Source organism: Bufo gargarizans, chromosome 6 (genome assembly GCF_014858855.1).
Source record: "Bufo gargarizans isolate SCDJY-AF-19 chromosome 6, ASM1485885v1, whole genome shotgun sequence".
NCBI classification, from domain to species: Eukaryota; Metazoa; Chordata; class Amphibia; order Anura; family Bufonidae; genus Bufo; species Bufo gargarizans.
Window position 1 is genome coordinate 92,501,775 of NC_058085.1, and position 13,613 is coordinate 92,515,387.

At 46.5% G+C, this 13,613-nt stretch overlaps 1 protein-coding gene across 1 annotated transcript in view; it reads left to right on the plus strand.

Moving 5' to 3' along the window:
* The first annotated feature begins 7,450 nt into the window (after positions 1-7,450).
* The window catches only part of E2F1 (E2F transcription factor 1), a 32,559-nt gene continuing 26,396 nt past the window's right edge, over positions 7,451-13,613 (plus strand). The window contains exon 1 of the mRNA XM_044299375.1: positions 7,451-8,614. Within this exon, the coding sequence (XP_044155310.1) occupies positions 8,375-8,614 (240 nt within the window). The 5' untranslated portion in view covers positions 7,451-8,374. The remainder of the gene's footprint in view (positions 8,615-13,613) is intronic.

The following is a 13,613-nucleotide window of genomic DNA, read 5'->3' on the forward strand; positions in this document are numbered from 1 at the left end:
ATGCCCTATCGGGGCATGTAGACATCATACAAGGGGTCAGGCGGTGTCTCCTGCTGTGGCAGACCTCATGTGTCAGTCACATGGACGGTCATTCATCTGAATGGCCACAAGGCATAACCAGATACTCCTGTTCATGATCATCACAAATTAAAGGGGTTGGCTGGTTTCCAACTCGGGATAGACCCCCACCGATCTGATATTGGTGACCTGTCACCCAGCACCCCCACCTATCAGCTGTTGGCGGAGAACGCAGCGCTCACTGTTTACTTGCTCGCCATTGACATCGCAGTGTAATTACAGCTCCTTCGTCCCATTCACTTCAATGGGAATTAGCAGATGGAGTGTAACTGCTCCTTCCTAATGACATGAATTGAGTGACATGGAGGAGCTGCAATTACACCTGCTTATCACTGCGATGTCAACGGCGAGCAAGTAAATAGTGCAGAGAATGCAGTGCTCGCACTAACGCTGCATTCTCTTCAAACAGATGAGTGGGGGTGCCTGGAGTCAGACCACCACCCATCTGATATTGATGATCTGTCCTGATGATAGGTCATCAATATAGGAAACTAGCCAACCCATATAACTAAGGGCTCATGCACACGACCGCAAAAGACGGATCTGCAAAAAATACAGATGACGTCCGTGTGCATTCCGTATTTTGCGGAACCGAACAGCTGGCCCTTATTAGAACAGTCCTATTCTTGTCCATGATGCGGACACTAATAGGACATGTTCTATTTTTTTGCGGAACCGACATATGGAAATGGGATGCACACGGAGTAACTTCAGTTTTTTTGCAGACCCATTGAAATGAATGGTTCCGCATACAGGCAGCAAAAAAACGGAACGGACACAAAGAAAATACGTTTGTGTGCATGATCCCATTAGCAGAGAGCAGTTACAATAAATATCTTGCACGTCCACGCATAGGCAGCCCATTCATTCCAGCTGTGTAATGATGTATACCCAACACTGTGCAAGGCTGCAGGAAATGCAATTTAAGAGGTTTTCCGCTTTTTACTATTGACAACCAATCCTTGGGATGGATCATCACTATCAGTCCGATCCCCGGCACCCGCCCCATTCCCTTCTATGGGACAGTTCCGTCTCTTCAAGTAGATACTACAGAACCGTCCCAAAGAAGTGAATGGGGAAGCCATACTTGTAATTACATCTGCTCACCCACCTTCCAGTTTATATCCCCCGAAAGATGATCAGAACAGTCTTTTCTAAGGCAGACAATCGGTAAGGTGCTGTCTGTAGCCTATAAGGGTGTATTCTCACTTTGCTTGGTATCACTAAATTATCGCACTAGCGCTGCGTTCTCTTCAAACAGCTGATCAGCGGGGGTGCCGGTGTCTGACCCTCTCCGATCTGATATTGATTACCTATTCTGAGGATAGGTCAATAGTAAAAAGCAGACACCCCCTTTAAATACTGATCTATCCTCTGTCCTATCAAAATGGAACAATTAAAAGATTTACTAAAAGTAAATGACAAGACTGAAAGAATACTGACTTCTCCAGACTGTATACGTGTACATTGTGACACGAGTGACGTCTTGCTTGTAGCTTATCTGCTTATCACATTGCTCAGTGCCCTGCCCAGATGAACACCAAGCACTAAGGTCTACCAGACAGTGTTCTGGGTGTCATTGCTCTTAAGGTTATAGAAAAAGCAAGCAACCCCTGCAAAATAACAAATGGATACTTACTGTTTTCTCCACTATTTCTTTAAGCTCTGCGTGCCGGTCCTCCCGCTGCTGCAGCTATGATGTTCCATGCACAGGTCACCTCTATGGCCAATTGCTGGTCTCAGCCGTGCGCAGAATGTCTCTACTAAAGCCACTGATTGCCTGCAGTGGTGACCTGTGTCCAGAGAGCTTCACCGCTGCAGCCAGAAAAACATATACAGTAGCAGTGGTGAGGACCAGGGTGCAGCAGAGGAGAAAACAGGTGACTATCCATTCATGTGTTTTAGGCTGTTTACAGAGTTGTCTCCTGTTGGTCACTAGCAATTGGCCGGAAAAAAAAAAAAAATGGCTACATGGGCGCACATACCGCCTGTCATAGAGGTCAGAAGCTTCCTAGCTGTGGAGCAGTAGCAGATGTGCCCAGACTGCACTGCTGAGCTTCAGGTGAGTGGCACTTCCTGTACAGCGTTGGGTCAGAGGTGGCGCGGTGCAGGAAAACAAAATCCAAAAAGGCTGCTCTGCTTTACCTAACAATGTGCCCCCTTTGTGAAAGGGGTTGTCCAGGTTCAGGGCTGAACCCGGAAATACCCATAATTTCATCCAGGCAGCCCCCCTGACTTGAGCATCGTAGCAGTTCATCCTCTGATGCTCTCCTTTGCCCTGCGCTAAATTGCGCAGGGCAAGGGCTCTTTTGTTTACAATCGCACACTCCCATGCGGAAATGGGCGTGTTTTAGTGCTGCCCTTACTGGCTAGGGCAGCGCTAAAGCCCGCCCATCAGTGCCAGTGACGTCACCAGGCTGCCTGGCAGCCCGATACATCACCGGATCCCTAAAAAATGCCTTTGCCCTGTTCGATTTAGCATAAACTGCTCCGATGCTCAAGTCAGGGGGGCTTCCTGGGTGAAAATGGAGGTATGTCCGGGTTTAGCTTTGAACCCGGACGACCCCTTTAAGGTGTTGTATGAAGTGTCATAGGTAGTTTCCATAAAACCACACTTTATTAGGAGTCCTCAATATTCATGAGCTCCGGACTCCTCCCCCTGCTCTCTAGTTGCTGATTGACAGCTTTCTCCCTATTACTGATGCTGGTGGACTATTGTAATAATAAAAAGTGCCAACCAGCTATAATCCAGGTGTTTTCACTACTTTATGCTGATTTCAGATGGGGCAGCTTAAATCCGGTGACAGATTCCATTTAAAGGAGCTGCTCTAAGATTTATGGGTGCATTCACATGACCGTATGTATTTTGCAGTCCACCCAAAAATTATGGATGATGCCCATGTTGAAAAGCAAAGATAGTGGCTCACTCATTCAACCCTTCTGGATTGTGGTGCTCTATCCTAGGCACACCCCTGCCTACCATGGAAATTGGATAAAGTATATATGGATGGCACACGCTGTATCTGGAACGGTGAACAAAAGTATAATATATTTATTTAAAATAAAAATACAGATATATGAAATAAAAATATAAAAAAGAGTTTAAAAAAAATTCACAAAAGACAAGATATATTATTCAATATACATGATTAGTAGCAATTCTGATATTTGATCACTGTCGGACACATCAAAATGCAAATGAAAAAATATGGACCTATGTCTAGCGGATAATTCCACACAGATTAAATATGAATAGAAGAAAGAAAATACAAGGTATTGTAAGATAGAAGCAAAACAAGCACTATTGATATAGTAGATATTAAGAAACAATAGACAAATTTTCAGACTCCAGCACTCACTTTTTCTTGAAGTTTCAAGTTCTCCGGCTTTATTATCAAACGTGCACAGATAATACAAGGTTCAATTCTCATAGGTGTAGGCTGTTGACGCGTTTCGAAAGTTCTTATTCGTAACAGTAGAACTTTCGAAACGCGTCAACAGCCTACACCTATGAGAATTGAACCTTGTATTATCTGTGCACGTTTGATAATAAAGCCGGAGAACTTGAAACTTCAAGAAAAAGTGAGTGCTTGAGTCTGAAAATTTGTCTATTGTTTCTGCTTACCTGTAAAGGAGTTTTTGAAAAAACTAGGACACCGGGCACGCGGATATAAATACTATAAAAAACATATGAGCCGGTATCTTTACTTACATGCTTAACCCCCAATAGTAGATATTAACCCTGTTGAAGTTATCCCCTATCCCAGAGGTTGGACCCCCATCGATCACAAGAACGCAGAAATGATGGGTAAGGATTCAGTCTGGATACTATGCGTTTGCTTCACGCATGGCACCCTGACAGAAAGCACGCTCGTCTGAAAGAGGCCAAAGGGTTCGAAACGTCGCTGGTGTTTGGTGAATAAAGGGCCAATATTTTTTAAATAAGGAGTGCAGCAGCTTTTCTATGGACTTTGGGGAGATTTCTCAAAACTCATGTAAAGGATAACTGGCTTAGGCTACTTTTACACTTGCGGTAGCAGGGTCCGTGCTAACGCTAGCCCACTGTGCCACCGGAAGTCCGGTCCAGCCCTATTCACTATAATGGGCAACTAGGCCAGTTTTACTTTACATGAGTTTTGATCAATTTCCCCCGATATCTATCTAATCTATCTCATATCAATATAACTATATAGCGTCTCTAATATCAAACTGATAACTAGCTAGTATCTAATTAATTTCTCATCAAAATCTCATCCTCCTGCACACAAACGCGTGCGCCCCGTGGTTGTGCTGCGGGCCGCAATGCACGAACACCGTCCGTGGGGCAGCCACAGTGGATTGCGGACCCATTCCCTTTAATGGGTCCGCGATCCAGCCATTCCGCAAAAAGATAGGACACGTTCTATCTTTTTGCGGAATGGAAGTACGGGACGAAACCCCACGGAAGCACTCAGTAGTGCTCCTGTAGGGTTCCGTTCCGTGCTTCCGTCCCGCATCTCCGGATTTGCGGACCCTTTGAAGTGAATGGTCCCGCATCCGTGATGCGGAATGCCCACGGAACGGCACTCGTGTATTGCAGATCCGCAAATGTGGTCCGCAATACGGCAACGGGGCTCACACGTTTGTGTGCAGGGGGCCTTTATCTAATGTCTAATTTATCTCATATCAATCCAATAACTATTATCTATCTAGAGTCTATCCATCTAATATCTATTTATACACTACTCACAAAAAGTTAGGGATATTTGTCTTGAGGATGAACCTAAAAATGCACTCAGAACTTTGCAGCTGAACTTAATGTACCTTCTCGTGAACTTTTAAATGCACATGTCCAACTGTTCAACGTTTCAGTACTTTTTGCAAAACTTGCTGTTCTCTAAGGGTACTTTCACACTCTTCCGGTATTGAGTTCCGTCCTAGGGACTCAATACCGGAAAAAAACGCTTCAGATTTATCCTAATGCATTCTGAATGGAGAGCAATCCGTTCAGTATGCATCAGTTCAGTCCCTTTACGGCATTTGGCCGGAGAAATACAGCGGCATGCTGCGGTATTTTCACCGGCCAAAATTCTGGAACACTTGCCGGAATGCCGGGTCCGGCATTAATTCCCATTGAAATGTATTAATGCCGGATCCGGTACCAAGTGCTCCGCATGCGCAGACCTTTAAAAATGACCAGATCCGCTTTTCCGGATGACACCGGAGAGACGGATCCGGAATTTTAATGCATTTGTCAGACTGATCCGCATCTGGATCCGTCTACAAATGATATCCGTTTGCATACGGCAGGCAGTCCCAGCGATGGAACTGCCCGCCGAATCCTCACAACGCAAGTGTGAAAGTACCCTTACAAGGAGCTTAATGTCAAAATTCACAACAGGTGTTTGATCCATGAATTGCCCAATAAATTTCCTGGTTTAATTAGAATTGGTATTTAAACAGTCCTCCTCATCATGCTGTTCACATTTTGACATCATGAGACCAAGCAAACACCGAACAATTGATCAACAGTACCTCGCCATTGCGAGCCTTCAAGCAGTATGTTCTCAGTCGGATGTGGCCACTGAGCTTAGAGTGTCATCAGCAGGTTGCAACAGAGAGACTGGAAGAGTCACAGAAAGGTATAGAAGTGGACGTCCTTTGGGCACATCCCACACTGATGACCGCTTCATTATGAACAATGCCTCGAGCAACTGGATGATGAATGCCACACAACTCCAGGCACATTTAAGGGAAGTGAGAGACACCCAAGTGTCACATCAGACCGTTAGAAACTGTTTACATCAGCGTGGTCTGCATGCTAGATGACCTGCAAGGGTACCTGACCACAGACATCATTGTCTTGCATGGGCCAGGGAGCATCTACGCTGGACCAGTGGGCCTCAGTGCTGTTCACTGATGAAAGTCGATTCACGTTGTGCAGAAATGATGGCCACAAACGGTGTTGGAGACGTCAAGGAGAGCGCTATGCATCAGCCACTGTTGTCACCAGACGAGCCTTTGGTGGTGGAGGTGTGTCTGGTCAATAAAGAAGTGGCCTCCACTTTGTGAATGGTACAGTGACAAGCCCATGCTACTTCAATAACATCATTAATCCAGTCATTGTGTGTCCACATGAATAATACAGGCCTAATTTCATCTTCATGGACGACAATGTGCCAGCTCATCGAGGTCGCATCATTAGGGAACGGCTACTGGAGACTGAGGCACCTCATATAGAGTGGCCCGTGTTTTCTCTAGACCTGAATCCCATTGAAAACCTTATGGGATCAGCTGATTCACATTGTAGAGGCTCGTAACTCTGTACCCCAGAACCTCAGTGACCTGAGGGCCGCCCTTAAAGAAGACTGGGACACCATGCCTCAGCAGACAATAAGCCGACTTGTGAACAGCAGGAGACGTCATTGTCGAGCTGTAATTGATGCTCGAGGCCACATGACAAGTTACTGAGACACTGACATTTTGTGGGGGTATACCCAGCACTGGGGTTGGCTTTTGTTTCAATAAATTATTTGAGATGAGGAAATCCCCATTTCTGCTTCTACTGAAATGCCCGACTTTCAGGATATAATATCACTGTAGTGTGAACTTTTTACGTTTTCCATAAATTTCACCCGAAAGCCTTTTTGTGAGTAGTGTGTGTCTACCAGATACCTTCTTATCTATCTATAGTAGCTCTCCAATTCTACACACACACTGTCTACGTGTGAAATAGCGATACGTGTGCGTTTCTAGCGTCATAGGAAAAGCAGCTACTATAAGGCTAAATGCACGCGACCAGGATTGTGCAGGGAAAATCCGCACCGTATGTCGTATCTGATGTATTCTATGAGAACTTGAAATTCTATAGCACACGATGCAGATTTTTACAGTCCGGATTTTGACCTATAGCGCGGATTTTAAAAATGTCAATTTATTTTATTTTTCCTGAGCGGATTTTCTCCATTCACTTCAATGGGGAGAGTAAAATCCGCACCAATTGATCGCACGGGTTTCCCTGCGTATTTCAGGCCGCACATAAATCCTGAACGTGTGCATTTAGCCTAATGATTAAACTGCTCCGCTGCGCCATGGACGCTTCTGTGAAGCAGCAGACATCACTGCCCATTCATCCTACATGACCACAGAGCTGTATTTTCCTGTCAGGAAACACAAGCCAGCCCACAGCCGCGCGTGTGACCAATCACCGCCCTTGTTTTGCTCCGTTCTCTTACCCTATTGGTTCCCTAATGGCTTCAATCAAAGCCTCCTTTCCCGCCCGCCCATTTCGAACGTTCCGTTATCCAATCACACGCGTCTCCCGGGACTCCAGTAGCCAATAGCGAGTTGCTGATGACGCAGGCTGAAGTTTCGCGGCAAAAAAGGAATTGGCGCGCAAATGGGCGAGAGCTGGGAGATCCGGGGATCAGCTGGGGGGCGAAAACAATAGCGCTCCCGGGGACAACGGGCTTCAGACTCGGCCGCTCGTACCCGCTGCTCCGGCCGGACTCTGCGTGCTGTCCCTGTCCTCTGCGGCACGTCTCAGTCATATTTCAATGGATTGTGGACGCCTGATGGGAAGTGGCCTAAAAGCGCAAGAACTTCAAGAACCAATGCGGATTTTATGCGTTTTATGCAAGCGTCTGCGATCGGATCGCTCACTGTGATTTTTAGCCCCAGTGTAGATGGACATATCGAGTCATTGGAGCCTGTTTTAATGATTTTGAGGATTTTTGCAGCAGTTTAGCTTTTTTTTCCCTATTGACTTTGAATGGTCTATTGTGAAGGACTGTGGTACCCTGAGGCTGAGGGCTGTGGATGCCCATGACTTACCTGGAGCAGATGTAGGATGACTCCCAGCCCTCGTTTATTACTCTCCTTCCTTGGGATCCGTCTTCTAGAATCTACATGGATCATCTAGGACTCGATCCGATGAGCGGTTGTGATGGCGCTTTAAACATTGATTCTCCATAGATAAAGAACAGTTGCCATGGTTACGATCAATCGTCTCCTATAGGTGGCCTGTAAACTGGGAGTACCACCGTTGAGGTGTTGACCCCCTAGAGGTGCGGATGTTTTATCGGATCATCTGAACTTTTATAGCTTTCAATACGTTTTTTTTTTTTTTTTTTCTCCTCTGAGGCGTTCTGCGTTCTCCTGGTGACATCGCTGAAGACTGACCGGTTGGGTTGGAGATCTGTTCTTGGGTTGAGGTTTCTTCCCGGCTCCAGATTAGGTTTCCAATGTAGACTTGGCTTTCCTTTGAGAACATGGCTCTTGGACTTTTTGGGAAACTGAGGGAGTAACCCCTCTGATCATGTCCCAGGACTTTGGGGTCACTTATGGCTGCATTGAAGGAGATCTAGGGGCGGTTTGGGAAACTGGTGGCACCCTCCATGTGGCGGAGCAGCAGATCGTCATCATATCCACTCCAGATGTCCCGGGAGATGGAGCCACAAACTCTGGCCTTAGTGAGGCTGAGCTGATGCTTTTCACTACCCCTCAAGGACCAAGTCCAGGATGTGCGGGGCAGAAGCCAACCCTTGGACGTCCTCCGGTAACTTTTTTTTAAATTTTTGTTATGGCCCCAAAAACTTTTTGGGGGGCCATCTAAAGGGGCACCATAATAAGGCTTAAGGGATGTTGATCACGATGAGTCCATCAAGGGGATACGTATAATTTTGATGAAGGTGGTATCTATTGCCATAGGCTTTGTCATATAGAAGAAACCGCAGCACTCTCCTGTCTTCAATTCAGTGGAATTTATTTCACCAGCAAAAAAATGCGGCGTTTCGACCGTAAAGGTCTTTCTCAAGCAACATGCTGTTGTTTAAGAAAGACCTTTACGGTCGAAACGTCGCATTTTTTTGCTGGTGAAATAAATTCCACTGAATTGAAGACAGGAGAGTGCTGCGGTTTCTTCTATATGACGCATCCAAGGGGGAACTTCTGACTGGCTCCCAACACGGCTGGCACCACCACAAGATAAGACTTTAATGTCTGTTGTGCTGCTATACGCATTTTTGCCATAGGCTTTGTGACAACCGAAATGGCTGCTATTCCAGCTCCTGCACAGATGTCACCCAGCCCTCCCTCAGGCTACTTTCACACTCGCGTTTGGTGTGGATTTGTCATGGATCCATTCAGATAATACAACCGTCTGCATCCGTTCAGAACGGATCCATTTGTATGGTCGTTAACATAGCCAAACGGATCCGTCCTGACACAATAGAAAACGGATCCGTCCTTCGTTGACTTTCAATGGTGTTCAAGACGGATCCGTCTTGGCTATGTTAAAGTCTGTGAAGGACGGATCAGTTTTCTATTGTCGGTGAAAACGGATCCGTCCCCATTAACTGACTTTGTGTGTCAGGACGGATCCGTTTGGCTCAGTTTGGTTAGACGGTCACCAAAACGCTGCAAGCAGTGTTGTGGCGTCGGCCTCCAAAGTGGAATGGCGTCTGATCGGAGCCAAACTGATGCATTCTGAGCGGATCCTTTTTCCATTCAGAATGCATTAGGGCAAAACTGATCCGTTTTGGACCGCTTGTGAGAGCCCTGAACGGATCTCAGAAACGGAAACCAAAACGCCAGTGTGAAAGTAGCCTTAGATTTAAATGTCCAATCTGCCTAGTTACGTAGCGACACAATATACGCTGCTTCTATCTTAGAGGTGGGTGTCTGGAAAAGATGGATGACTGCCCCTATGGCAGCCTTTTCCTAAGGTTTGTTACAGAACATACAGTCTGACCCAGGCTGAGGACTTGTATATCTCCTGCTGATTTCTAGGGGGTGATCAGGGTACATTATAGCATGTGTAATATGGCTGCCGTGCACGGGTCTTCTCCCACCACCATTCACAGTGAACATGTCATTCCCATGGTATGACGCCCTCCACACCCTAGAATATTTTGTGCTGTCTAGCAAGGAATGGGGTTAACATGTCAGTGACAGGCATGTGCTTATCTGTGAGCTGCAGTCAGCTCTTTAACTGAGTTAAAGGGTCAAGTTTGAGGTGAGAAAGGTAGAGAGAAACTCCTCCATCTTGTAATCTATGTATCTGTCATGTATGATCTTCTATTCCGTCCTGTTCCAGCAACTCTCACTCGTTTGTTGCCCCCCATTTAAAGGGGGGAATTTATCACCCCCCCCCCCCCCCTGCCAGTTTTCTGGAGGAAAAGTCACAAACCCTGGTTTTGTGACTTTTAAAACGCCATTGAGCCTAAATCTAGATGCAAGTGGTGGTTCTACGCCACCTTCTGAAAAGGGGAAGATGGGGGGGCAATACATTATTACCAGGTAAACCAGTGTTTTGGCATCAATGATGAATGAAATGTATGCCAACTATGGGCTGGTGTAGATTTTGGTTTGGGCACACAGACAGCTGGAGGATGCGCCTAACTTATGACCAGCAATGCGCCAGTCTTTGATAAATCCCCCCCCCAACCATGTGGCACTGGGTTTCCTGTGTTCTGTGGAGGATCCACGTTCTGGTGATTGGTCGGGGTCCCTTGTTTGCGCCCACACTGATCTGGCAGAATACCTACCAGGAATACCTCTTTATGAGTTTACCGCTGTAAAGTAGTTGTAGGAAGTGGTCAGATTGGTTGTTTTTAAGGCAGTTGCCCCAAACACCATGGGAGACTTTTTTTTACTTTTTATTTAAGACTGGCGTTACTTCGAGGCGCTGGCTGCTACATAAGTTTGGTGCTTTATCCGGCAGGCCGAGAGACAGGCTTTAGCAAGAGGGCTGGCGTAGATTTTAAGGGGTTTTCCCATCTGAGACAATGGGGGCATATCACTAGGATTTGCCCCCATTGTCTGATAGGGGCGGGTCCCAGTGGTACACTAAGGACAGAGGTCCAAAAGTTGTACAGGCCGCACTGCTCATGCGCAGCTGCCCTCCATTAATTTCTTTGGGGCGGCTAAAAAATAGCCAAGAGCGGGCCCGGCTATTTCTGTCTGCCCCTAGAAATGAATTGGAGTGGTGGCCGCGCAAGCACGGTGCACTCCTATTCAGTACTATGAGGAGAGCGCTTGGTGGTGGCCAGACCCGGTGAAACCTGGGGTCGTCCTGCCACCACCTTTCCCCGCTCCATTCTTTGTGTTGGTGCAGGTACCAGAGGTGGGACCTTCACCTATCAGACAATCGGGGCATATCCTAGCGATATTCCCCCGATGTCTCAGATGGGAATACCCCTTTAAGCAATTTTCCCATGCCAAAAATGGGCGTGGAAAATAAATGTGCAGACCCACCCGATTCCTTGCCTACACCACGCCCCCTTTTATTACCACTTTGCAAAAGTGTCGTGAGCTGGGAAAAGTTGCAGGTTTTGCTGCACATAAGCCGTGCACCAAGATTTGCGACACTCTTACACCAATTTTGGTGTGAAAAATGTCCTCCCTTGTTCCACGATAAAACCAGTGTTGGTGGTCTTAAAGGTCACCTAAACCTTTGAAACCACAAGGGTCTAACCACTTCTTAGAGCGCTCTGCACGATCGGATTTCATCAGCTCTTGACTTTTCCAGCGTGTGGGGTACAGATGCACAGAAAGAATATGGGATCCGTACTCCACGTGCTGAAAAAGTTGAGCAGATGAAACCCAGTTGTCCAAACACCCTAAAAAGTTCCTTCTAAAGGGGTTGTCTAGGACGAGGATTTTGCCGGCTGGTCCTTGGAATAGGCTACCAACCTCTGCTACTTAGCATTTTGAAGGTACTGCGTATCTAAATCCATGACTCGTGCAGGTATAGCGGCCTGTAGGTGACCTGCTCTTGTGATGGACGCTTGCAGGGTTTAATATTATTAAGGGACCTAAAGTCCTGGGGTGAAATCTCAACTGTTAGTAATGGGGACAGCTTTCTGACACGTTCGTTTTGCTTCATCACTACTGAACCAAAGCACCTTCTGGAGTAGTGGACGCCTTACTCCCTCACGTATGTGTTACAGCAGTCTGTTGGATGTGTCTTCTTCTTTGTCTTTCCCCCTTTTATTGAGCTTCTCATGTCCCTGTAATGTGATGCGTTCCCTCTGGCAGAGAATTACTTGCTCGTCCACATCCAGCTGACGCTCCCTGAGTGTGTGGGATAGGTTGGTGGAAGACTCACCCACGCTCCTGGAAACCAGCATGGGCTGAGGTGGAGAACTTCACTGAGCTGATGTCACCTAAGGTGTGGCCTCAAGACTAGAAATGTAATCGCAGTGCAGCACCAAACGTTGCAAGATTTTTTTATGATTTGAAAATGTTTCCCATGTAGATTGCTGGTAGTATAAAGGCTCTTTCACACGATCGGATGCCGTGCGTAGATTCTGCTGCGTAAAAGACAGCCAAGCCCCGCACTGGACAGCAGAGACACGGAGCATTACATGACTGATAATGCTCTGTGCCTCTCTGATCTTTTTTACTACAAAATCACGGTGAGATAAAGTTGTCACCGTGATTTTGTAGTAAAAAGATCACAGAGAGGCACAGAGCATTATCAATCATGTTAATGCTCCGTGTCTCTGCTGTCCGGAACGGGGCTTGGCTGTCATTCACGCAGCGGATTAGGGTACTTTCACACTAGAGTTTTAGTTTTCTAGTATTGAGATCAGTCATAGGGGCTCAATACCGGAAAGAAACGCTTCCGTTTTGTTCCCATTCATTGTCAATAGGGACAAAACTGAACTGAACGGAATGCTCCAAAATGTGTTCCGTTTAGTTGGATCCGTTTAAGGGATGGATCCGTTTTCTCTGCCACAATAGAAAACGGATCCGTCCTCCATTGACTTTCAGTTAAGTTCATGACGGATCCGTCTTGGCAATGTTAAAAATAATACATCCAGATCCATTCATAACGGATGCAGACAGTTGTATTATCAGTAACAGAAGCGTTTTTGCTGGAACCTGCCGGATCCAGCAAAAAACGCTAGTGTGAAAGTAGCCTTACCTGCACGGGATCTGCTCGTGTGAAAGAGCCCTAAGGGTTTGTTCACACTGAGTATATTCTATGCTTGGAGGGGGGAAAAAACAGATGTGGAATTAGATTTTTGGGATGCAACTTTTTTTTTCGGTTGCATTTAAAAAAAAATCTGTTTTCTATGGGAATTCCCAGCCAGGAATTGCATCAAAAATGGACAGGACACATATTTTTTTTCCCCCCCTCCTATGGTACGGTTTTCGAAACCACAAGCAGAAAGTGCTGTATAGTTTAACATGCAGTTTCCCCATCGAAGTCAATGGGGAAGTTCTGCATGTATTTGTAGCACAGATTTTAGACTCAGAATCTGCACTCAAAATCCTTTGAGCAAACATACTGAGGCCTCATGCACACAAAGGCACTGGCACCGACTGTAGAGCGGACAGAAAACACACCGAAGCCCTCCATAGTGCTTTCGCAAGGTTCCGTGCTTCCGTTCCGCTCTGATCTTCTGGATTGCGGACCCATTCAAGTGAATGGGTCTGCATCCATGATGCGGGGTGCACACAGCCAGTGCTCATGCACAATACGGCCCCAACCAGGCAGCGGCTGTGTGCATGAGGCCTGAGAGTGCCACACATGCCCCTAGACCAGT